This window comes from Anguilla rostrata, chromosome 1 (genome assembly GCF_018555375.3).
Source record: "Anguilla rostrata isolate EN2019 chromosome 1, ASM1855537v3, whole genome shotgun sequence".
In the NCBI taxonomy this organism is placed as follows: domain Eukaryota; kingdom Metazoa; phylum Chordata; class Actinopteri; order Anguilliformes; family Anguillidae; genus Anguilla; species Anguilla rostrata.
The window spans coordinates 47,647,551-47,674,008 of record NC_057933.1 but is presented as its reverse complement, the minus strand read 5'-3'; the positions used below and the strand labels follow the sequence as shown (position 1 = coordinate 47,674,008).

The 26,458-nt window shown below is 41.5% G+C and overlaps 2 protein-coding genes across 2 annotated transcripts; one reads left to right on the top strand and one right to left on the bottom strand.

The window, feature by feature from the left end:
• Positions 1-1,657: 1,657 nt before the first annotated feature.
• Positions 1,658-12,752, top strand: osgin2 (oxidative stress induced growth inhibitor family member 2). Its single transcript, XM_064339102.1, has 6 exons — positions 1,658-2,537; positions 6,046-6,132; positions 7,751-7,887; positions 8,889-9,080; positions 9,962-10,053; positions 10,242-12,752. The coding sequence occupies exons 2-6, from the start codon at positions 6,066-6,068 to the stop codon at positions 11,323-11,325; spliced, it is 1,572 nt and encodes a 523-aa protein (XP_064195172.1). The 5' UTR covers positions 1,658-2,537; positions 6,046-6,065; the 3' UTR covers positions 11,326-12,752.
• Positions 12,700-25,911, bottom strand: nbn (nibrin). Its single transcript, XM_064339090.1, has 16 exons — positions 25,649-25,911; positions 24,303-24,436; positions 23,732-23,871; positions 23,056-23,215; positions 22,742-22,845; positions 22,537-22,654; positions 21,421-21,608; positions 20,740-20,837; positions 20,208-20,346; positions 19,307-19,633; positions 18,409-18,856; positions 18,046-18,129; positions 17,448-17,609; positions 17,184-17,297; positions 16,967-17,016; positions 12,700-13,074 (listed from the first exon to the last, which is right to left on the bottom strand). The coding sequence occupies exons 1-16, from the start codon at positions 25,677-25,679 to the stop codon at positions 13,044-13,046; spliced, it is 2,328 nt and encodes a 775-aa protein (XP_064195160.1). The 5' UTR covers positions 25,680-25,911; the 3' UTR covers positions 12,700-13,043.
• Positions 25,912-26,458: the final 547 nt, after the last annotated feature.

Below are 26,458 nucleotides of genomic sequence, written 5' to 3'. Positions count from 1 at the left end.
CAAGACACCTAACTCCTAACCTCTAACTGCTCTGGCGAATGAGAGGCATCAATTGTAAAGCGCTTTGGATAAAAGCGCTATATAAATGCAGTCCATTTACCATTTACTTTATGAGAGGCACACACAACTGTCTTGAATATCTTGAACAATGAGTAAAATTAAAAATAGCAATAAATGTATAAGGTCAGCACCTTCTTGAATAGAAACTGAGCTAATGTGCAAATGGAAATTAACTGCAAAATCCAAACTGAAATGTGATATTCTAACAAAAATAGAAAATTGCATACTATTTTTATTGGCTTCTCTCCCCTGAGTAAACGCTTGGTGGTGGTATTTCATATATATCATAGAAAGCTGAACAGATTTTTCCAGATACATCCTAACATCATTGGCATTCATGATAGCCATGACTTCACTAACAAAATTCTTGGCCTCCAGCTCATCTGAACTGCTCTTTCACGTGCTTTCATGTGAATGATTTCATTTGCACCGAGTATTTGAGTACTTGTGGCTCAGGGTTCAGACAGAGCACCTATCCATCACACATAATTCATTCAAAAATACTGTTATTACGGGTCTTTTCAAAGTAGGCAGACACAAAAATATGTCTGGGTGGACAGCGACTTTAGGGACACATGCACAATCTTTTATTTTATTATTTAAAAACTCAAACATCATCAAAACGCTTCAAGTGAGAAATAACCTAAAGCAAAAGTAAGAAATAGTTCTCACTGAAGTTAAGTGAGCAGCACAGGGGGCATGGTAAAATTGCCTGCATCCAAAGAAAGAAAACTATCTAAAAATGTATCCAATGTATCATGAGGCCCATGTCTGTGGGTTTTTATGGCCATAAAAGCTTACTCGATGCCGAGGAACATTTTGATATGGTCCTGCTCTACAATTAACATGAAATCAACATGGTTTGTATTCAGGCCACAAAAGGCACACCGTGGTGATATTGACCCAATTACCATTTAATTGTTTCAAGTTAGGACTCCCATCCCCAATCCTACAATTCTTAAACTTAAAAGGGGCGTCGTAGTGGGGGGGAAAGTGGGACTGACTACCCGAATGGGGGAGGGCCCTCAAAAAGCCTGGAATGATGCGTGAGAGACATGGATCAAGAGAGGAAGGGGGAAGGGAGACTGCTTATGTATAGGGCCCAGAATTTTGTGCTACACCCCTGAACGTAGGCAAACAAGTCCTGTTGCGTAAACTCCATCATAATTCATCTAATTATCATTCATTATGTTCATAATAGAAATTGTAATATTATTTAGACAAATCGGAGGAAGTTGCATAAATAACGTTGATCATTGTATAGGCAGGCATTTACATAATGAATGATAATTAGATCCATTCTTTGAGGCAAGGTATTCAAACGCACTTTCAGTGCACAGTTGGACTACGATCGCTATACATCCCTAATAGGTATTTTCATTGAAGCGTGCTGCGTAATATAACGTTGCAAACAGTATGATAGGCCAGTGAACAGAGCCCAGTAGCCTACATGCAAAAGCGCCACAAACCAATTTCACGTATTGCTGATGTGTAGTCCAGTGTATGATACCGCTGATCTTGCTGCTATGGTAACACATGCACATGATGGGTACAGCGCGTCGAAGGGGACAAACACTTGAATGCCAAAAAGCACTTGGAAAACGATGCACCAATGCTAATGTTTCGCGTACTGTAGCCTGTAGTTAAGTCTACATGAAAAGGACGGATATATGAGTTCAAATTTAATTGTAGCCTACACGCTTTATTGGTAGCTAATTACTTAAATAGGCGTGCGTATTACATGAACGATAAAACAACAGAAGAAATTGGTTTCAAAATCCCAGAAAGAATAGCCGACACGGGGTGACTCCAGGCTGAAGTAATTGGGAAGCCTCTCGACAAGACTGCAATACGTCTGTATGTGTGCGCATGTGGTGTGCGTGCGTGTGCGCCTGCGTGTGTGAACAGAAAACATTCATAAAAAGGGATTTATACAATTAAAAACAGATGAAAATCGACAAACACATAACTGTACGAAACTGCTTGAAAAAGAAGCATATTTTCAAATTGATTAAGAATCCTCTAATTAAACAGGAAAACGTTCCGTCGAATTAATTGCTGTACCTCAGCAACGCTTCCGAGTTAAGGCTATGCTCTACGAATCTGTGCTCGCGCTCCATGCCTGCCGGTAAAAGATGAAGCGCATTTGATGAAAAAATCAGACCGGCTATTTTCGCAAGTCGTTGGAATTAAGAATTTCCCTAAGAAGCATACTATTATTTGCAATTTGGTTTTACATATTTAGACAGTAAAACACTTCATTTTGTTTTGATGAATAGCCAAGATTTGCTAAATCGATACAGCTACACTGCAGCAATAGAATCTCCGAAAAACCGTGGTCTGTGTCATCTCATGTCATGACTTCTAGTAGATCCTCCCACTAATGCCTTTGCCTATTTATACAGCTTAGAATTTGCGGAGACGGGTAGTCAGACAGCAGGGATTGCGCGAGAAAAAATTGCTACAACTCCGCTGAGGTAAGTGGTTTCAAGTCATTATTTTCAGCATGGTCTGCACTGTAATGTATGACCGTGAGCGTGACCTAAATTCTGGAAGATTGGTGACATACATTTATATATGGGCTTAATCGTTTATACATGTTATATGTACACGACCAGTTAGCCTACAGGGGTAGGTAATTAGTCTGTTCTGTGAACGGATCATTTAATTCGTAAATACATTGCTGCAGCTGTCTTTTACGTAGACTAATGCTTATCATTAAAACATGATAGTTATTACATTTTATGAATACCTATCAATTTATGTGAGAATAGCATTGAACGAGACGGAGGAACTCCATGGCAACACGCAGAGTAGATTATCATCATAGGCTCAATGGAGATAAATTTAAAATGACAAAATAAAAATGCTCACACAGAAACTTTAATACAGCGAGGCTTTGTTTAGGTAATTCTTTACTTTTGTTTCTCTGATCAGTAGCTTCCTGACTGTAAGTCCTCGGTGCAATATAGTTTGGCCACATGTTGATAGCCTAATGTATTTCCAATCGGAGTTAAAAGTGTATTCATATATTACTTAAGTATTAAACATGTAATTTATAATTTAAGAAAATGAAATAAAATGTATTTGAGTTGTAATTGCATTATTACTACATCCTTACAAAGCAGGGGTTTAATTTGCAATGGATCATTACAGCTTAAAATACATTTTCTTAATGAACATTAGTACTAATCAGCTGTCAACACAGGTCTGTGAAACAAGTTTACAATACAGTAAGAACAATTTTTAGTTTGAAGCTTGCTTATGCATGTACGCAAACATACATGCATGCATGTACGTGCACACACACACACACACACATAAATGCAATACCTTTTTCAATTCTCATTTGGAGAATGAACACATAACATTATTCCAAAAGTCCCCAGGGTACTGTAGCCTACATGTTTAAAAAATCACATGTAATCACAAAGAAGAAGAAAAAAACAGCATCGTGGTTGGCTTCGCATATATTCTGATCTTGTAGGCTACACTCCAAGCTTTTATGTCCTTGTCTGGTCAGCTGCCAGCCAGTTAAACAGGGCAACACAAAACAGAATGAGTGTTGGCATCTCCCAGCGTAGCACAATAAATGTTTTTTTATTTGAAAGTACTATATCACACATTTTCCCTGCCTATTACTTTTAAACCACTGACATTAAAAGCTTTTAAAAGACTTTTAAAATGTGCATTTTGTTCATTTTTTCTCAAATAAGTGATGAAAGTTATATTAGCTGAATGCAAGTCCTATTTATAAACATATATTCAATAAGAACAATGAATATATTATTCATTATTATATAATTGTCCTTATGATAATTGATTTGGTCTCACCCGTTCAGTGTGGAAGGGCTCAGGGTTCATGAGAAAGAATATTGTCAGTGCTTTGAAAATAGGAAAAAAATTGATTGGGTTGTAAATCTGCCTCAACGCCAATTTGAGTGCTCAATTTGGGCAATGCAACAGGCAGCACGGCTAAAATCGCCAGTTGGCTCAGAGCAATAAGGTGACACTTGTGTCAGCGGGACTGTAGTCCGGTGTGCTTTGACGTCCTGCAAAAAAAAAAAGAAGCAAACAAGATGACGGACGTTAAAACAACAGCACTATATGAGTAACCCCAGTGAATGTGGTTAAGAGAGTGTTAAATTGTGAAGCCATGTGGAAATGGCAGCTTTAGCCTGCCAGCCGGAGTAGCTAAATCTATCCCGTCTCCCAACAACGGTCTGATACCCCATCCAAAGGGTTCTGCAATGCCTGGAATCCCTCTCTTTTAATGGAAAGAGTAAATAGTGGGCCAAAGAAAAACAAGGATGACGCACAGGGGATATGCAGACGGTCGGCGGGCCAGTTGTAAATTGAAAAAGGAATAGACATAAACATCGCTCAGAAGGATTATTCTGCAAATCGACGTGTGATCAGAGGGATTTGTTCCCGCCACAGCACAAAGGCACATCCAGATAACAGATCTGGGCCTTGATAAATCTGATTATAATTAGCTTTTGTTGAGGAGCAGTGACTGAGTTAATGAACTTTAACATAGCAAGGTAGCCATGTGAAATAGGGGCCGTTTAAAGTTTTTGTGGTCATGGCAGCAGCCGGACAACCGGATGAATAGTTTTCATTCCAGCTCCCCTAAAAAAGGAATCTGCCTGTGAATACAGTAAAAAAAATGAATGAGGAGGGGTATGTAACACCCACCCAATTAAAACAAAACACAAACAAGTGGAATAGAATCAATTAAAGCAACATCCAGCAATGTGGTTATATAGAGGGTATTATACAGTTCATTAATTCAGAATTTTCTTGATAGGTGGCAGGGCATGTTTAGTGCCACAGGCAAGTACTGGTTGTACTTTCCAAAACCCAAAACATTTCTCTTGTATTTCTGTTATTCTCATCAAACCAGATAACTTCATATCAAATGAATGCCTTAACAAGACCCAGATATGCATGCTTTTGGCCAGGAGAACAGTTATTCACAAAAGGATAGTGGGACAGCTGATGACTACCCTCTTCACGCAAAATATTTGCATTACCTCAAAATTTTGATAAATTTGTTTTATGCCCTTTTCACACAAAATATTTATATTACCAAGGAATAATGTATATGTGAATAAGCAAGATACCTCAGTTCTGCTCTTTGAAGTCTTTGTTTTTCTTATGTTCACACATTTGCCTCTTTAATAGCTAATTAAAGACTATAAACTGTTTATAGTTTATAAATTAGGGGGCATTTATCGTTTAACCAATCAGAAGCCAAGGCCAGACCATTCAGCACATCCCATCAAACAGTGCACTGACTTATTGGTCAATGATTGTATATTGTACAGTAAGTAGAACAAAGAATTAGTATACATATTAACAAAATCCCACAGGATTGATCGATTAATTCACCTTTAAGCAGAATTTTAGCATAATTGAAAGGTAGGGATGCATTAAACCATCATAATCAGGACATTTATATTATTGAAAAACACAGGCGAATCAGTCCTGTGTTAGAGGTTTTTCACGACTAGGCTCAAGTGTCTTTGGACACCTGTGCATTTGTCTTTATTCTCAACTATGAGGAGATCCATTTGAACAGCTAACCAAGTGTGTGCCTTTGACTCAAAATTATTTAGTAGAGCTAGCTGTTACTGGTTTATTTATATATTTAAAGTGATAAAGTCAGTGTGATCATTATATTAGATCCACAAATCAATTTAGATGCTCTGAATGCTCTGAATAATATAACAGTGAACCACAGGAGACACATGATGCATCCTCATGTAGGCCAATTGACATTCCAAAATAGCCATGCAACATTTGTTATTTAAGTACTTTTATAAAAACATTTACATTTTCACACATTTACAGGCTTGCTTTAATTTGAGCCATTTTGAAATTAGAGGAGTAAGGCAGGGTACGTGACTGTATATGGTTGTCAGACTGGTTCTGAAACCTTTCCATTTCATGTAGCAGTTATCTTGTGCTCTTGGTTCCCAGTGCCAGCTGTGGCTGCCAACATGCCTCTACTGGAAGAAAGCTCACTGTCCAGGGACCACCTTCTTACCGTGCCAGTGGTCATTATCGGTCAGTCTCTTCTCAACACATTTTTCCTGCTATCTGCCAAAAGCTTACCTCCAAAATGTTAAAATAGTTACACCATCATTTATCAGCTTGAATATTACTAATATTAAAATAATTAATATTAATAATTAATATTTTTCCATGTTTATGTTCCATTGTGAAAAGGTGCGACTGGTAGATGTTCCACCATTTTGAATGAATTAAAAACACCTAAGACATCTTTTTCTACGGAGTTTGACTAATTTGCAAAAAACCTTCAGTCATGTGTTCAATGGATGCTGTCCTTCAAAAATTATTCAAATATTGTCTGTATCTCAATATGTTGTTTGTATCTCAACAGTAAGCCAATGAACCTGCATATGAGTGCCGCTTCTTACAAAAAAGCTGGTATATCCCGAATGGTTGGACGTGAAGTGATGAAACTTATTGTGTCTATTGATAGCACCATCCTGAGGACAATCAGAAATAATTGGCCCAATTCAACAACAGGGTTGTGCTACTGAGCTCAACAATTTTTAAAATCAATAAAAATCACTGTTTTTATTTTGACATTTCAAACCTGCTACCCTGACTAATCACCTCAGTCCGAATATGTCTATATATGTTTTGGTCAGTGTCATCTTGAATTTGTGGCCATTTTGGATTTTGTTTGTTTATATGTCACTTTTCAGACTTTCACCTGGTTGATTCACATGCAAATTGGCACACTGATTAATGGTAGCTCCACACCTCTACTCATCAAATTTGGTGCTGATTGGCCACATGGTGGCACTATGTCTGTAAATTGAATTTCCACAAATTAAGAAATGAGAAATTATGCTCTGTGTGACTTAGGAACCCGTAATTAATGGCACAAGATCCGACTTTACATACAGAATAAATATGCCTCAAGGACCCATTAGCCTAGGATTATGGATTTACTAAAATTTTGAATAAATGAAAAGAAAACACATAAAAGACATCTCTGACTGATTTTCAGGAAACTTGAATTATTGCATGTATTTGGAAATATCTTTGAAAGTTATTGAAACAAAGTTACTTTGCGTAAAAGTGTTCTCACAGTAATCCAATGAATTTGCACGTGGCTGTGGCTCTTTACCGAGAGGCTAATACATCCCAGACAGTTAGGCACCAAGCGATGAAACTTGTTAAGTCTGTTCACACTTTCATCCTGAGGATAGCCATAAAGAATTAGCCTGATTAAACCTGATGGTGCTATGGAGCTCAACAAATCTTTAAAATGGAAAAATTCATGAAAAATCAGTTTCAGCGTAGACATTTGAAACTTGCTCGGCTGACTAAGCACCTCATTATGAATATGCCTTTGCATGCTTTTTTTTGCATTTGTATTTGTGACTTTGAGTGCTTGGCCCCTTTAATTACTGCTTGTAGCTATGTTTATAGTCGCCCTTTATTTAAAATTTTCACACTTGTATTACTTTTTGTGATAAAGTAGACCCTGGAAATAAAAAAAATCAAATATCTTTGTTTCATCAACCTGTCTTATGTTTCACATGCAATACAGCGTATCCAAAATATGTTTAAATTAATTTGCTCTTAGAATATTAGTCTTACCTGTGCATTACTCCTAAGAGTATCACTCCTTGATTCCTTTTTATAGGAAATGGTCCATCTGGAATATGCCTGTCATACTTACTGAGTGGATATAGGCCTTACTTGGACACTGGAGTCGTGCATCCAAACCCAGTTCTCTTCAGGAAACTACAGGATACAAAGCACCTTGCCATTACTGACCAGGTAGAGTCGGCCGAGATTCATAGCAGCACACGAGGAGAGCAAGTTATGGTGACACTGGTGGACACCATAAACTGTAATAGCACTAAATGCTTACATAATAGGATGCAAATAATTATTTAAAATAGCATTCAATTCTGTTCTCTGAAAGAAAGGTATTGTGTTATTCCATAAGGTTGTTATTTAACAGGAGTACCAACTTGGCTAAACAAAATGTACGTTTCCGAAGTTTGAAAATGTGCATCAAACCTAATGCACAGTTCTTGTAAAGTTGCATAGATGTGTGCAATAATCCTAAAAACCAGAGCACCATGATCTGTATGAGAATGCTGCTGATAAGGTCTGACAAATCTTCTTTAACACAGAATGATGGACATACACTCACCGGCCACTTCATTAGGTGACAGGAGTGGCACCCGGGGTGGTCTTCTGCTGCTGTAGCCCATCTGCTTCAAGGTTTGACGTGTTGTGTGTTCAGAGATGCTCTTCTGCATACCTCGGTTGTAACGAGTGGTTATTTGAGTTACTATTGCCTTTCTATCAGCTCGAACCAGTCCGGCCATTCTCCTCTGACCTCTGCCATCAACAAGGCATTTTCGCCCAGAGAACTGCGCTCACTGGATATTTTCTCTTTTTCGGACCATTCATTGTAAACCCTAGAGATGGTTGTGCGTGAAAATCCCAGTAGATCAGCAGTTTCTGAAATACTCAAACCAGCCGGTCTGGCACCAACAACCATGCCACGTTCAAAGTCACTCAAACCACCTTTCTTCCCCATTCTGATGCTTGGTTTGAACTTCAACAGATCGTCTTGACCATGTCTACATGCTGAAATGCATTGAGTTGCTGCCACATGTTTGGCTGATTAGATATTTGCATTAACGGGTGCAGTTAGCAGTTGAACAGGTGTACCTAATGAAGTGGTCGGTCAGTGTATATCCTAAATGTAAATTAAATTGTGCATAAAAAGTTAAACAAAAATGTATTTCTTTGCTGTTCCCCAGGATTTGCAGTATCTGAGTGAGGGGCTGGAGGGGAGGTCATCCAACCCAGTGGCGGTCCTGTTCGACACCCTGCTGCATCCCAATGCCGACTTTGGCTACGAGTTCCCTCCCGTGCTGCAGTGGAGGCAGGAGAACCAGTACCACGTACCACACCTGGTCCTGGGCCGCGCCGCGCCCGGGGGAGCCTGGCACGTGAGTCTCCAGCCCACCAAAACACACGGCATGATGGGATGTCCCACAGCAGAAGAAGGTGCTAAAAGGAGACAGGCCTTCCCTTTACAGTAGCGATTGATCTACAATGGTTTTAGGAAAAAGCAAGTAAATTGGAATTTTTAGAAGGATGACATGTAAAACTTTTCTTAACCCATTAATGCCCAGATTTGTCCCAGAGATTTCTTAAGCATAAGCATCTATAGTCATCCAAAAAATATTCACAGATGGAAAAAGAGTGGTAGAGACTTTGGCAACTTTAGTTGCCTGCGGGCTTAAATGGGTTAAAGGCAAACTAGAGATAGATGTTTGGTGCTAGATATGTGTGCATAGATATGAACGCTAGGCTTTTGACAGGTCATGGCTGCTGTGTATGTTTGTAGGTTCTGTTCGAAACAGGCTGGGTAATTAGCATGTGATGCAAACCTTAGACTCCATGCATGTGGTTTTTTCCCATGCCATTCTCTCATGTGGTTTGGACTTCTCCTACACTTACAGAGGAAAAAACGCATTATTGTAATCATATTAATATATTGTTAGCTACAGCTGTTTTGCAACTCTTACATGACAAAACAATCTTTATTTGTGCATTGGTTAGGAGGTCTCGTTTCAAATCGCAGTGAAGATTGCACAAAGTGCTACTGTGGACAGCCTGAGATGTGACCACCAAAAATATGGAGATACAGCCCAGTAGTCATCAACCCTCAGGGTTATAGATAAATAATTCCTAGGGCACTGCGTGTATGTGCCTTAAAACTGCAAACAGCTGAATGTCTTCACCCTGGTGTTGTCAATTTTAACTCTAATTCACTTCTATCCCATGCTGTTAATCAGTGTGTGAGATTCATCTCACTTGTTCTCAGGCAATGGAGGGATCCATGCTGACCATTAGTCTGGGCATTTGGATGGAGCTCCCTGGGGTCAACTACAGAGACCTAACTGCAGGGAACCGAAGGTAATCCATGAGACAGAAAGTGGATATCCTGTAAGATATCTATGAGCTGCTGAAACATGGACATAGCATGGAGATTGTAACCTTTGCCATCTACACCTTTGGTAAAACTGCAGGTAGAAGTGTAACCTGGTTATCAGTTTATGTAACTGCCATTCTGAAAGAGCACTAACAGGTCTTGTTACTTTCAGGGGTGTGGCAAATGACAGGGCCACGCCAGAAGAGATCTCATCCTACTACAAGAACTATGTGAAGCTGATGGGCCTGCAGAAGAACTTTCTGGACAACGCGTACGTGACGTCTGTTCAGCGGCTGCACCGCGACCACGAGGATGCCGTGGAGAGTGAGGGCAGGGGGGATGCTGTGGACGGAAAGAAGGAAATAGAGGTGAAGGATGGCAGCCCTGCCATGCTGCCCCAGGGCATCTGGGAGGTGAGGGGCTACCAGCAGGTCCAAGGGGATGCCCACGTGCCTTTCAGCATCTTCGCTGAGAATGTGGTCCTGGCTACAGGTGCCTCCGATGCCCCCGCCCGGCTACTGGTGGAAGGAGAGGACTTCCCGTTCGTCTTCCACAGCATCGCTGACCTCGGCATGGCCGTAAGCAAGGGGACACTGGACCAGAACTCGGACCCCGTACTGATAGTGGGGGCGGGCCTGAGTGCGGCCGACGCCGCCTTGTGCGCTTACAACAACAACATTTCCATCCTGCACGTCTTCCGGAAGCGGGTGGACGACCCGGGCCTGATCTTCAAGCAGCTGCCGAAGACGCTCTACCCAGAATACCACAAGGTCTACCACTTGATGTGCTCCCAGACTCACTCTGCAGCTGCCACTGAGGCCACCACAGCTCCAGCCTCTGGTAGGTTCCAGGACTACACCAGTTTCCCCGAGCACTGCGTCGTATCCTTCCAGCCGGACATGAAATGCGTTCTGAGGAGCGGCACCAATTCTACGGTCTTCAAGGTCTCCATGGCTCTGGTGCTCATCGGCACCCACCCAAACCTGTTTTTCCTCAAGGACCATGGCCAGTATCTGGCCCTCGACCCCAGCAAGCCCATCTCCTGCAAACATAACCCTATTGAAATCCATCCTTACACATTCGAGTGCACCAAGGAGGCCAACCTTTTCGCCATGGGCCCTCTGGTTGGAGACAACTTTGTGCGCTTCCTGAAAGGTGGTGCCCTGGGCATTGCCAGCTGTCTGATGAAGAGGCTGAAAAAGAAGGGCGAGCTGATAGCTGATGGGGGAGGTGGCGGTGGGGGTGGGTTAGTCTAAGAATGAAATAAAAAGCTACGGCTGGCGAGAGGTTAGAGTGCGGGCAGTGCCATAGCTAACGCTTTCCTAAATGTTTACGGATGCAGTGGATATATCTACTTTAAAGCTTTCTTACAATTAAAAAAAAAAAATTACGGGGAAAAATGCAAGGCTGTTATACATTAATGGAGCCTCTCACTCACTGCACAGTTCATGTGGGAAAACAAAATGCAATTTTGATGAAAACATTTTTAGTCAGAACATTTATTTTCAATCATGAAATGCTGTCTAAGTGCAATGTGCCAATGTCATTCCGACAGTATGTAAATATACATAGCTCACAGCTTTCAGGTTTGTACATTTGTTGTGCTGGGGACACAATCTTGCAAACTCATCCCATTCTTGTAATTCTGAAAAAGACACATTAATATAAAAACTAAAAATAAAAATTTTCTTCCGTTCGCCCTGGAGAGCAGTAGATTCTCCACTTCCAGATTCAGTGTTTCCTGAGCAAGCACACGTATTGCCAGTTTCTGCAGACTAATCTAATTATGTCCTGATTTTAGAAATGTGGCTCAGAAACACTTGACATTGTGAAACTGACAATATGAAAATTCAAGGGCCGACATTTTCATATATTAAAAACTGTGTACCCCAATATCCAACAGAATGAAGATTTACATTAAAACCACTGTCTATTGTGCAAAAGTCAGTGTTAAGGATAGGTAAGCACATTATATTATAAATAAAAATTATATATTGTTATATATCGTTCAATTATTTAATTTCAGTTTAATTCAGTTACTTATAAAGGTTTTTTCCTTACTGGGGAAGATTGATGGAGTGCCTGCTATTAAAAAAAGGAAATCACATTCTGAAAAAATGAATGTACATGTTTATGGATCAGGAAACATGGCCTTCTCCTTTCAAACTACACTTATGCTACTGTACATGTAATAGTAAAAGCAATCATTCTATCCCATTTTGTTTTCCCATATTTCTGTTGTGCTAAACTGTCAGGGGTAGTTGTAAGGACTGAAAAAGGAGCTTATTTAAATTATGGACCTTTGACTACATTTATGCACCTTCCATGGCGTTGCAGCATTTTCAGTGACTTAACAGTGACATTTAGGCAGACAACAAAGAACAGGTAAAGAGGAGGATGGTAAAAATGGAGAAACAAACCTACTGAATACTGTGAAAATATAATCCGTGACAGACTATACAGGCAAGAGGAAGTATATTGGTTTATGTAGTAATGCCCGTTTGAACTAACATCAGACAGTAGAATCTTCGCAATTAGGTACACCCGTTGTCATGGTAATTTTGCTGTCTGTTTTAAAAGAGGCTTGGCATGTGAAGGCGAGACAAAAAAACTCAATGTTTTACTACATGTTTTGTAAACAGGAATTTTTTTTATTATGGACAAATAAAATATTTTAAAAATACTTGATTTACTCATTTTTGTACGCACATACGCATTGCGCTACCTTACTTGCCATCAGTGACATATCAGGCAAACTTATATGGGGCCATAAAGAAAGAGGGGGAAAACAAATTGGCCATGTACTGCATAAATCAGCAACATACATTCTGCAAAAAACAACGTATTTAACGGTGCAGGCTCCATGGTGTGAGCGAGCCCCCCATAAATTCATCAGGACAATGCTTCAAACAGAACTTGGACTGTATTACAAAGTGTCGCTCATTGGAAGTTTTAAAGTGAAGCTTTCATCCTCTCATCTTCTCTTGGAAGGTTTGGGATTATATCTGGGGGAAACAAGCAAGAGACAATTTAGACACCCGGCAACAAAAAGTAAATCACAGGCAAGCTTTCTTAAAGTGCACTGATGACTACATTTTATGATGTACAATTATCTATGACTACGGCTACATTTGTCTAGTACAATTCAGATATTTTTGGCTGGACCGCAACAGCGGGGCCAGCCCTATAAACGCGAATGTCTGTGACTGAGTGACTGACTGATGAAGTTACACCATTGGTCAGTCGGTTCGGTCCAGCCATATAATAGGTTTTGACCTGGTCTTGTTTTAAAGCATGAAGCAAATGTCTCATACCAGCCATCAGTTTTAATCAGTTTGAAACATGCACACACACGCACACCAGCACAAAAAAGTGTGTTCTTTGAAGCTTGTGCATTCTTTTCCCACGCATGATTGGTCGAGAATCATGATTCAATGCTCAAACATTTTTGCCTCGCTAAAAGGGGACCCTGCTCTCCTCGTCTGTATTTTTTTTGCTTAGGCGAGGAAATGTCAGGGCTTTAGAGCCAGGTTACATCATGGCCTGACACCGTCTCCAGGCAACTCTTTCCCATTCTCCCCGGGAACAGGAAGGAAACGCAGGGCTGCTATGGCCACTTTGCCACCACAATCATAGCGGCCCAGTCATGAACAATGAGGCCAAATTACTTAGGTGTACCTTTCAACCACATCAAGGGCCATTATGGCTCTTGTTGTTTTGACAACTCTTCCATTTGGGATGAAGTGACTTCTATTCCCTTTTTTATTGATCTTAACCTCAACCAATTTGACAGTGACAAGTTCTGGGGTTGTGACTGAAAAAGGCTCCATACTTTCTCAGGAGTAGGGATGGAGGTGCTTTTTTGTGGGAAAATTATTTTACTCTTCCCCAAGGAAACATCTATAGTCAACACTCCAACAACCTGTAGTTTTTATGATATACTATATATCCATGTTCCATACACAATAATGGTGTTCTTTATGTCTGCTAGATGACAATCCTTAATTTGTAAAAGTATGGCGGGCGGGTAAAGCTATTCCTATAAGCTTAAGCCTTGGCACTGCAGGCAAGAGCTGTAGCCATACGTCACATTTTTCTTACAGACAAAAAGAAAGAAAGTATCTGGGGAATTTAAGGACAATGGGCTGATTAATTATTACTGTTAACCCATATGTTTACTTTGTACATAGCATAGATTTATAAAACCCATAGGACACAAGCAAAATTTTCTGCATTTTGTTTAAATTTGGATACCGTTTACAACACATGGTCTCAAATTAATTCAGAAAAAAACTACCAATAGAACAGAAACAAAAAAGAAAGAGAAACACAAGACCCCTTCTCCTGGTGGCGGAGTGTTTGTGTTGGGGCTGCGTAGCCACATTGCTACGAGTCAGCACTTCTTCTCAGAGCTGACAGCTGGGATCAGTGCAGAGAAGCGCGGGGTCGCTCCCGCCCGGGCCCTCTGGCGGGATTAGATGTGGCGTGGCTGACCCAGACACTGTCTGGCCACACTTTCACCCACACCCGTGTTTACGGTCCGCCCGGAACCCGCACTGCACGAAAGGGGTGCGGGGCGAACGGACGGTGTTTTCGTTTGGGCGCTGTCGCCGAAACGCCATTCCTGTGAGCAAAGAGCGAGCAGCGGTCTGTTCCCCCAGCCCCCTGTCGTGTTACCCCCGTATGCTACAGGAATGTGCTGTGTGTTTAAGCAGAGGCCCGCAGAAGATCCATGGTCAGGCTTGAAGTTCTTAACCAATTACCATCATTCACCACTGATTAATTACTACAACTATAAATAAACATGGCTGATGCGATCCAAGGCCACAGCATCTTTTTTCCCCGTCCAGTACCATTACCCTAGTACTACTACTAATAATAATAATCACAGGCTTTTTTGAAGGATGTCATAGATGCCTAAATTTCTTAACCATTTACAGGCCAAATATTCGGTTTGATGCATTATAAAATTATTTGCTAAAACCTTTCAAGGTAACAATATTACTGTCTGCTGTGTGAGCAGCTGTGTGTTTAACATGCTGCCGACTTTTGAAATTATTTTAAAATAAGTGTGAAAAGAGTGAAAACTTTTTTTTTTTCTCAGCACTCACAAAATGTGTGGAAAAAGAGCATGAACGAGACAGCTAGTCCCCCACTCAGTTTGAAGAGCACTGGTTTGTTCCATTTTCTATGAAATTACAACACCAAAAATATAGCTGCAAGCAGCGATGTTGGGGGCCAAGCACCAAGGATGAGCTATAGTGCATTGGAGGATACTTTGATATGGACTGCAAACTTAATCCAAATACTATCCATACCAACTTTGGTGTGTATTGGATGCAAGGGTACATCTATAATAATTTGAGAAGTGGGATTTTGAAGTGGTGCTGTAGCACCACCTAGGGTGGCAGTGGCTTGAAATTTGATACATATGACCTCTTCAATTAGTACATTTCAAAAGTGTGAATAGAGAGTGGATTTTTAAAGTGTGATGTGTAACTTTTGCACAATTTATGCACATTCATGTTTCATTTTCTTTATGAATCTAGGACTGACTGCAGAGTGCTTCTCAGGACTGTTTCAGGGAAGTGGTCTAAGTGTTCCTGTCAAATTTCATAGAATTTAGCAAATTAGTATTTAGCAAAAAGCCCTTCCAATAGGACATGTTCCACTATAACGCTGCATGCCAGAACATGCTCGTCCACAAATGTTTTTTTTTTTTTTTTTAAATATCTGAAATATCATAACAATCAACCTAAATTTGGGGTTATACACATAATTTGGGCAAGTTCAGCCATTTGGATTAAATGTAAATTATTGTCCTATGATCTTTAGACATATCATAATTTCTTTTGCAATTTTACACAGGGACGTGCTGTAGATCACACATGGTGAATTTGGTGAGATTCAGACATTGTAGAAGTTGTTTTAAAAGGAGAAAAGTTTGTTTTAAGTGCTGGAAAATGCAATATGGTGGACTGTATGTGTTCTATGAGGAAATCTGTTCAGGATGAGGGGGTACACATGGAAAAAATATGGTGCATGTACTGTAAATGCAATGGGATGGCTGTAATATTTTTTTCAATGTTGCAAATTTGCGGGTGGCACGATTGCAATTTTTAAGTGTTAATGTAGGCCCACCTAGTGTGGTAGTGGCACAGAATGATACACATGACCTACATGGGTCCCACTTCATTTGGCACATTTCAAATACGTTTTCCACAATTTATGCATATTCATATTTAATTATCCTTAAGAATCCTGGACTGAGGGGCTACATTTGTGAGGACTCTTGGAGGGAAGCATTTGGAGGGTTCCTTTGAAATGTCATACAATTTGGCCTTATAGAGCCCATGAAAATTAGTATTTTTGCAAAAAAGCGCCTCTACAGACCATACTGCATTATGACACTGCAAGCCTGTGCATGGTCGTCCACAATATGGCTACGCATAATTCCTTGAAGTATCGCTGCAATTGCCGTAAATTTATGGCTATACGCATATTGCGGGCATGGTCAGCCATTTCTGCTAGATGTAAATTACAGTTCTGGGGTTTTTGATGAATCAAAATTTCCTTCGGAATTTAAGTGGCGTGCTGTAGATCATGCATGCCAAATTTTGTGAGAATCGGGCATTTTGTGAGAATTTCTAAATGGCGGAAAATCCAACATGGCAGACAGCATGGGTTCTATTATTTGTTCAGAATGAGGAGACATGTGGAAGAAATGTGGTGCATGTACTTGAAACTGGATGGCCGTAACAAATTTTCTCAATGCTGCAATTTTGCGGTGTCAGTCACCTGGGTGTCATGCATACTAAATCGACAGCCATACCGGACATGCCGGCCAGATTTTGTGAGTTTTTGAGCATGAAAAATGTCACAAAGCAAGCAGCATACCTGAAGAGATCATCCCCAAGTGCTTCCTCCCTCTCATTCTGTTTGTCCTCCTGTCAAACAAAAGATGTTTTGCCCATCAGTTTTGCTGACAAATCCCTTTCTATCCCACATAGAACCCCACCACCCCACTGTTGTTGCTCTGTGGCTCTGTCCCCATGTTCTCCCCGCCCCCCTGTCTCATAACCCCGCCCCCCATCCCATCGCTCTGCATCCATACCTCTGCTGCCTCCCTCAGCCACTCCTCCAGTTCAGAGTTCTTTGCCCGGTTGTGTGCCACCAGGTCCGAGCCTCCGATGATATTGGGGAGACCCTGCGCCCCAGGCACGGGTGCCTGCGGAGAACACACATGGATAACACAACTCAAAAAGGGCTGCTTGGCACTGAAAGGGGCAGCGTGTGCCCTCGAATGCTAGCCTTTTGGCTCTCTGCTCCAAGGCAGTTTACAGGCATGAGAAAGGCCGTCTGAAGTTAAACGCCTGACCTTACGGAACTTTTTGAAGTTCTTCTGGTTCGCGTCCCGAGGCTGCAGGGCTCCGGTTCTGGGCCTCACAGGGTTGCTCACGATGAGGGACTTAAACTCTATCAGTAGAAGGTTCTTGGGGAGGTCCTCCCCATTCTCAACCTTGAGTGATGCTTTGGGCACCTGTAAGGCAAACACAAAACCCTGTGTTACAGGCAAACCTCACTTCAAATGTACCATAGCTAGCTAGCTGAGGTGTAAGTTTTCTAGCTTGCTTGGCAAGATAATAAGAGCAGGCTAAAATTAGGGCTAAATCTTTTTAAATCTGGTCTTTAATACTTCCTTGTAACTGAACCTGACTTGACAAACATATTTTCTGAATAAAAGTCAATTTTCATACTTATTTTCAGACAATTCTTCCCTTCTTACTTTGATTACTTATCACTGGTCTTTGGTGCCATCTATTGCACAAGAAACATTACACTCCTACACTCCTATTGTCTCTGCTAATTTGTTTTTGTACATACTATACACACACACATCTCACATGCGCACATCTCACACCACGCATGCACATGCACACCAAGCAAATCTAAACAGCTTTCCATTCCTAACACACCTTAGTTTCCTCCTTTCCGGGAACATTTTCCTGTTCAGCTTCTCTTTGCTGCTTTAGTGTGATTCCTTCCTCTGGTTTGGAAGCCTGGAGCAGGAAATGACATACATGTTAATAACCTTGGGAGTAATTTCTCCACTCCTCCATCATGAAGCCTCATGTACACCTTCATGCTTGGGGCTTCCATGTGCCATCAGGTGCCATACAGATCTGTACCTATACCTGCAGCTATTTCTGCATACACTACATCCAGGTTTGTGTCAAATCTGCCTCATACAGCTCTACTGTCACCACAGCAAAAACCTAAAACTATCTGCTCCTAAGGACGAGCCCATAAGGTCATGCACAGGTCAGTTCTGATCTCACCTCTGTAAAAGACTCCTCTTCCTGCTTGATTTTGACAGCGGTTTCCAAACGTTGCTTTTTACTGGGCGTGGCAGGAACTTCCTGCTCCTCCATAGGCTCAGACATGATAGACTCCAGATCCTCCATCTCCATCTCCTCCATTGAGTCAGGGGAGGCCATTTCCTTCCTCTTGTTGGAAGGAGGCCTCTGGACAGCCTCTCCAGAGGAACGGCCCTGCTGAGACTCCTTTGAGGGGTTCGAGTCGCGACCTTGACCCCCTCTGTTGCTTGGCCCTCTTGGTGCAGGGGTCGTGAGGCAGGGTTCAGGCACTGGGGCGGCCTGCGGAGTCTGTCTCCAAGGGTTACTGCGCTGGGGAGCGGAGTCTCTCTGCTCCGCAACGTTCTCCTCAGCGTCCCTCCTGGGGTTCTTGGCTTCACTATAGTCAGCGGGGTCACTCCCCTCCCGTGTTCTGGCCAATGACAACACAATGCGCCATTATGCTTAAACATCAAATGTGATGTATGTGACATTCATACACTCTTATGACCAGTTTATTGCACATTGGTTTATATCACATTATGGCATAATTACCCAACATATTCTAAAAACCCAATATATTCTGAATACATGTCAAATAAATGCAAAATAAATTCCAATTATATACCAAACAGGATGAATATTTACTCCAAACACATGAATAATGTGTACCTTGCATATATAGATTCAATAATTGGTACATTACAAACTTCAAACCAAACACAGGTCAAATATAAGTAGTATACATTCTGAATACAAGCCAATTATATACCGAACAAATGACAAATGGGGCCAAATAGCCTACATGATGAAACACATGGCCAACAGACACCCAATGCATGCGAATTACATAACGCATTTTTCACCACATTGCTACGCTCACCTTTTTTTGCTTGTGGGCTGGAAGTAGTCAGTGATGGAGATGGACGGCTTCTCTGAGGGCCTGCTCTTGTGCCCGTTAGTAAGGGGCGGTTTCACAGCTGTTGGGTCATCATGTTTCGGCCTGGACATCAGCGCAGGCTTCTCTCCCTGGACCTCGGAGGTCGCGACGGCATTGGCGCCGCGCGCTGACATCATCGTCTCCGCCGCGGTGGAGGTGAGGGGCGGGTCCTTTGCCAAGGCTCCTTTGCCGGGCGGCCTGTCCCACTCCCGCTGCTTCTCTGGAGTTTCGGCCACGGCACTCAGACCGCTGGTGCTCAGCCGACAGAACCTGAACAAAGAACAGCCCTGAACGCTACTCTCCGCACTGGACTGAAGTTTAAAAGGCACCAGGGTTCTTCCATGAGGACCACAGCCCTCCTAAGAAAGCCTTTGGTTGAACATACCAACAAAGGACACACGCAAATCTACACAAACGGTATAAATCAGCTTTAGTACACACAACTGTCGGTATCAAATTGCCCTTTCCCTGAAATTCATTTTCATCTCAATAGCGATTTTCTTTTTTCCAGAAAACAAATTAACTGAATATGTATTAAATAGATATGCATATTAAATGATAAAAGTAAGGAAGACCATCCACCAGATAATTTTTTGTTCCCTCAAGATTACACTTTTTTTTGCATTTTAGAATTTTCCTTTCACCATTAATCTAAAGAGGGAGATGGCCACAGAAAGAGTAAGAGAGATAGAGCAGCAGAGACAAAGAGATAGAGATAAAGTGGCAGAGAGATAGAGATAGAGTAACAGAGAGACAGAAATAGAGTGACAGAGAGAGATAGACATAATGAGGCAGAGAGATGGACATAGGGTGACAAAGAAAGACAGAGATAGCTGGGGGGTACCTGCTGGCACCCTCTGAGGGTTCGGTGTTGGGGGCAAAGGCTGTGATGTTTTGCGAGATGGCAGGCAGAACGGTTTCATCCACTGCCACACTCTGAGACAGTGTCGCACTGGGAATCGACGGCTTCCTTCTGACCGTTTCTGTAGGAACAGGAGAACCAGGGGAAATTACAACAACAATCTTCTGTGCAGCATATGCTGAGCCTGACCCCAGCTGTGAAAGCACCTGCAACACCCCCAACCCTCAGGACTTAATTATCACTCGCAATGGGCCCAAGGGATGGCTCCCATACACATATACAGACGCCATTATAATTAATGACGTCAAAAGCGCATTGTACTCCCAACTTCAGTAAACATCCATCAACAGCAATGTCAAAGACAGCATTTCAATTTGTCCAATGACAAAAATGACAATTAGATAATACCATACTGAACCTCACAAATCTACGATTCTGTGAAGACCAAAAAAATTCCAGATTTGTTATCAATTCAAAATGGATGCTTCTAAATTTATACATGTGAGTCACTCACCTGATTCCATCTCTGACAGCGGATTGCAGTAGTTGTCTGCGGAGATGTAGATGGCGGCCAGGCCGATCTCTGACTCAGCGATAATTCGAAGGCCTTTCCTGATTGGAGTTCAGAGGTGGACAGAGAGAGTAGGGTAGAGACATCGATAGATGGAGACATCAGGTAAAAATAGAACCTGCTGACTCAGACTAGCTTGCATCATCACAGCCCAGATCTCCCCTTTTAGCGCTAGAACACTTCCTCTGTAAAACCATGCAGTGTACACATCACAACAGATGGACACGGCTGTTTTGTCAATTCAAATGCTTAGCTCACATTTTGAGCTGCGAAGATAGCATTTATTTATTTTTAGCAAAGATACTGCTGCAAGCATCCCCACATCATACAAGACAAACACTCCTGTGCCTGTATACAGGACAGATCATCAATTACAGATAAACACTCCTGTGCCTGTATACGGGACAGATCATCGATTACAGATAAACACTCCTGTGCCTGTATACAGGACAGACCATCGATTACAGATAAACACTCCTGTGCCTGTATATAGGACAGAGCATCGATTGCAGAAGAACGCTCCTGTGCCTGTATACAAGACAGACCAACGATTACAGATGAACACTCCTGTGCCTGTATACAGGACAGAGCAACGATTACAGATAAACACTCCCATGCCTGTACCTGCGCAGAACTGCAGCCACAGAGTCGCTCCACTTTGTGGTTGCGGACGAGAGGGCCTGGGAGCTGCCAGTCACCATGTCGACTACGCAGCTTCCGGATGATTCCAGGATGGACAGGGGCAAAGACCCCTCCTCCAGCAGCTGGCTCCGCCCCCCTCCAAAAGCCACCACTGAACTCAGGCGCTTTTGCTAGCCGGGAGACAGGTCCTCTCAATGACTCAAAGACAGGTAACACTACAGGTCTCACACACTGCTGTTACTTATGTAAATGATTAAAAATGTGTCTATAAAGCTAAATTTATAATTGTCAAAATGTGCAGTTCAGATAGTAAATACATACACATTATTGGTCTACTTAGAAATTGGTACCCAACAGCACTTCAGGGGGGAATTTATGGCATTTCATTTTCCTGGTTTGGAACAGCCAAATCTACTGGGGTCTAAAGGCTCTATTCTGTCACCAGACTCTCACAGAGATTACTGCAGATGAGCATAAGTACACCCCTGACACGGTCTCCCAAAAGACAATGGCCATTTTCACACTTCAACACCTCATATCACAGGAGAGTGAACACTGAGCAGCACATCTCTTACTGACAACTAGTACCCTGCAGGTGCTTAATGAGCAGCTAGAGGTGCTTAAAGTGGTAAATCAAGGACTGAACACTTCTTAAATGAAGACAGAAACCCTTATGAACACACCCAGTGAACACTGTAGGATAATGTAAACTCCTGTAGCAGGTATATCATTAAATAGACTTCACAAAATGAAATACTACACGTATAAGCGAGAATTGGTCAGTCAAATGATTGGATCCATCTACTGAGCCAATATGCCAACACAGTATTGCCTCCTGAAATTAAACATAATTTGTTCACCAAAGCCTTTGACTGATGCAGTCCCAAAAACCTATATAAGTACATACATCCATACATTTTCACTGTATGACATACCCATCGTTTAAACTTATAATCAGACTGGTGTCTTGCTACTTTGCTAGCTGGAAGCAAAATCAGCTGTGAAGCCTTTATATCATGTCAAATAGGGAATAGTTTTTTAATTCGTAAATATGAATGCCATCATCTCAGACCTAAATAAACAAGACTGTAGTCTTACCTGTTTGGCACTGAGGAAAATGAACGTCTTCCCTTGAAATAGGCTTTTCCGTTCAGGCCTGGCATTGAGGTCCACATCCTTTTTATTTAAAGTCGGCTCGTCGATTTCAGGGTAAAAGCTACAAAAATAAAAAGGTGGTGTGTCAAAAGTCAATTTGAACAGATGGAACAACGAACAGAAAGGAGTGAAATATCTGCCGTCTCACCTCTCAACTTTAGGTCGGGTACGTTTCTGTTGGAGGGCTTTCCCCAGCTCAGAAAAGTACTCCGGCTTCACTATTGGTCGGCAGCAAATGAGGGCGCAGATCGTCTGCAACACGGAAGAGGGACGCCCGTCACCATTCAACTCTCAAACCAGCGCGCGTCTGAACCCACCGAAAGGCAGCCGGGGTGAGGCCGGGCCGGTGGACGTGCAGGCGGCAGACCCGGACCAACACCTGAAGGATCGGGTCCATTCCAGATGTGGGTCGTGAGCCTTATGCTCCCCGACGGCCCTGGCCACAGTAAAACTGGTTCTGACCTTGATGGTGACCTTCACGGAGGACATGACCAGGTGTGTGCAGTCCTGGGTCCAGCTGTTCACCAACTGACCCCCCAGCAGCTGAACGGCTTGCAACAGGGCTGCCTTCCCCTCGCTGTCCACACAGGACGAACACACCACCAAGGGCTCATATTCCACCCTGGACAAAAGCAAGGACCAAAATGTGCATCAACGATGGAATGCATATCACAGTGAATTTCCATTCATTCATTCATTCATTCATTCATTCATTCATGCCTACATACACACACATGCATTTTTTGTTTGTTTTGTTTGAACCTCTCTAAACAATTGGACAGTCCTTCCTAGGTAAAACTTTTTAGTGAAACACACAGCGCTGCTAAAAAAAATGTTCTAGAACTACTAATGCAGCAATGTGTACCTTACTACCTTTAAAACAAAGATGCTATGGCTTTACCCTTTTCATGAAGACCCCTACCAAGCAGTGACCCTGCTCATTTATGCATTGCTATTAATTTTGTACTATGTGCTGGCAGGCTGTAAAGGATAAGATTAGATTTAGACCCCACAATATACAATAAATCATGCTTAGGATGTCAGTTCATTATCCTCTAGTGCTATACTTAGGAAATTGGTATTACAAGAGAAAATGTAACTTTGTTATTTCAAAAGCAACATTCTCTGCTGTACTTACCTGAACTTGCTCTGGAAGACTCCAAATGTCAGTCTATCTCCAGAACGTAAAACTTTTGATATGGCATTGGCGAGACGTTCCTCGTTCACAAAAGTGCCATATTTCGAGCTGTCCTTCACTGTGAGCTCGACCGGCTGTTTCTGGGAATGAAATTAGAAATGGATCAAAATCTGTTGTTTCCTCACCAAGGCCAATGCTCAGTTTTGCATAAATAATGATGGTCATTCAGGAACAGAAAACCTTTCCAGCCACAGGAACAGGATATTTGTCAAATGTATGTCCTAATATGCCAACAACGCCATCTAGAGCACAGAAATATAGGAATGCCTCAATTTGGCTGGCCAAAACCCATAATCCTAAATAAAATGCCTGCATGCAAACACTGGCTCTTACCTGAAGTACTAAATGTTGTACTTGTAAATTGCATTTTGTGCAATCTACACTGGTAAATTCTGAATGTCTGTATTTGATCTTACACTTGAAAACAATTAATTCCATCATGTTCTAGAAAGCTACATTTTATATGAGAAACTAATGTAAACTCCTTGATAAGTAGCAGTGAATAACTGACCTGGTTAATGTTCTGGGGGCTCACAGTAAGATGTGCATGAACACGGCTGATGGACTGGTCATTCTGCAGAAGTACTTCACAGTTCTTGCGACCCACCACATACTCTTTGCCTGGTAGAAGGTAGTAAGATTCTCCTGAAAAAGCAGAAGATATTTTGTTAATGGCGGTAACATGTCAGAAGAACACTGTACGTGATACATGCTAAATGCACTGAAATACATTCAAAATAACAACCTGATCATTTCTCCAGGCTGGAATGATGCACATAAATTGACTTCATTCATACATCTCTCAACCCCAACTTAACACACCAATGTTGGAGCTGAGTTAGGACATGGGAAAACTCAGTCAGTAGGGTGGCTGACTCTCAACCCATAATACAAATCCTGCCTTGTGGCTGGGGTTTCATTCCCCCCCATCGCACTTCCTATGCGCTTTTCGTGCTTCCATTTCTACAGCTAAGCTTGTCTGCTTTCCCGTTGTCAGGATGAAATTGTCTGTCAAATTGAGTTTTTCAATATTATTCTACAGATCTTTTAATTTTATCCTCAGGGGTTTGTCCTAACTGAGAGCTACAATACTTCAGATGAATTCAAGGGCCGTCATTTCTGAAAGAATAGATACAGTCGATGCCCAAGTCTTCTTTATGATGACAAGCGGTACACTTAGAGCTTGAAAATATGTTTGCCATTTGCGGGTTTTCAGAACCTCAGAAGTATGCAGAATTATCTCTTTATGAAGCTTATGACACATTGAAATCACATTTTCAATGTGCCATAATAAATGCCTATATTTATTTATTTGGTAAATACCTAGGCTATATTTATCAATGGAACTGCTGCATTCGAGGTGCTGACTTCATAGTGGGCTTACGTCGCAAGTTTAATTCACAAATTCAATTCTGGGCATTCAGTTCATTACACCGAGTGATGATCATGATCTACAGTCACGTATTTTATCTATAAAATAATTACGATTACAAACGTTCCAAACAGATTCACAAATTATCATACATGCTTTACTTCACCATCATGTGTTTCTAATACCAGTAGCCTTCACTTCACGTTTGTTAAAATCACCACACAGCTCTCGACGCAAACATCCTTGTTTTGTTCATTCATGCTGCAATCAGTCATTTAAATGTTCGTTAGCTAGCAATAGTCTTAGTTAGACCGGATCCACCACATTGTGGCCTTGAGCTAAATGCAAAATCTACATAGCTGTTTTTTATGTTTTGTTTTTTAGCGAGATTAAATGTGAATTTGACAGCAAAATGAAGAGAACTGTTTTTAAAAGTACGCAAAATGTTTGGCCATAAATAATACTGACAAGCAAACTTTACTTACCTCCGACTTCCACGGGATTCAGTTTCCACATTTCGTGATGTTTTAAATCCGGTATAATACATACACTTTTGCGATATGCTAACTCGCACCAAATAAAATTTTCATTTTTTAAATACCTAAGTGAGTACGCATGCAAACCTGTACATGTTTATATTAAGAAATGGTTTTTGCATTTAGACATGTAGATTATTTGTCATCTTGTGAACTTTAATACACTCCCTCCTTGCAGTTAGCGATAGACTTCCGTTTTCCCAAGCTCCTGTGAGCGTACATTTCAGTGACGTTGGCCCAGCCACCAGAGAGGACAAGAACTTTGAGAGAGCCAACTCGCTGGATTTTGTGTCCGCCCAAACTACAACATTGTAACCCGAATAGTAGATCAGTAAAACATTTGCACTCGAGAAATTATGATAAAAATGTGAACGTAACAATGACTGAATTTTATACAGATACCAGTCTACATTTTTATTTCGCAGTGCTTTATTTTGTACCATGCAAAAATGTATAAGGTAGATTTAACATGTATTCTGGAAGTTACGATGCTACAGCATTTCCTTATATTATCTGTTGGCAAATGTAACAGCTTGCTTTCGAGTTATCATTTCCATCGTTTCGCTCAGCGCCCGAATTTCTTTTGAATATTCATGTAAATGCCCATTAAGTAAAATGTAAATATTAATGTTTCACGTAAGTTCCGCGAAGGACACCAATCTGACGACTACTTGACAGTACTGTTCTCCTTTTGTTTGCATTGTAACCTTTCAATCTTGTTAGTTAGCCCGCCAGCTTTGTTCCCCGTTCCTACGTAAC

Bases quoted from the DNA above. Each gene is read 5' to 3' on its own strand.
- osgin2 (XM_064339102.1), top strand. From the start codon at position 6,066: ATGCCTCTACTGGAAGAAAGCTCACTGTCCAGGGACCACCTTCTTACC. The intron at 6,133-7,750 runs GTCAGTCTCTTC...TCCTTTTTATAG, and splicing joins CGTGCCAGTGGTCATTATCG to GAAATGGTCCATCTGGAATA. The intron at 9,081-9,961 runs GTGAGTCTCCAG...ACTTGTTCTCAG, and splicing joins CGCCCGGGGGAGCCTGGCAC to GCAATGGAGGGATCCATGCT.
- nbn (XM_064339090.1), bottom strand. From the start codon at position 25,679: ATGTGGAAACTGAATCCCGTGGAAGTCGGAG. The intron at 23,216-23,731 runs GTAAGTACAGCA...GCTTTTGTCCAG, and splicing joins GTCTTCCAGAGCAAGTTCAG to GGTGGAATATGAGCCCTTGG. The intron at 17,610-18,045 runs GTGTGTTAGGAA...TTTGCCTTACAG, and splicing joins CCGGAAAGGAGGAAACTAAG to GTGCCCAAAGCATCACTCAA.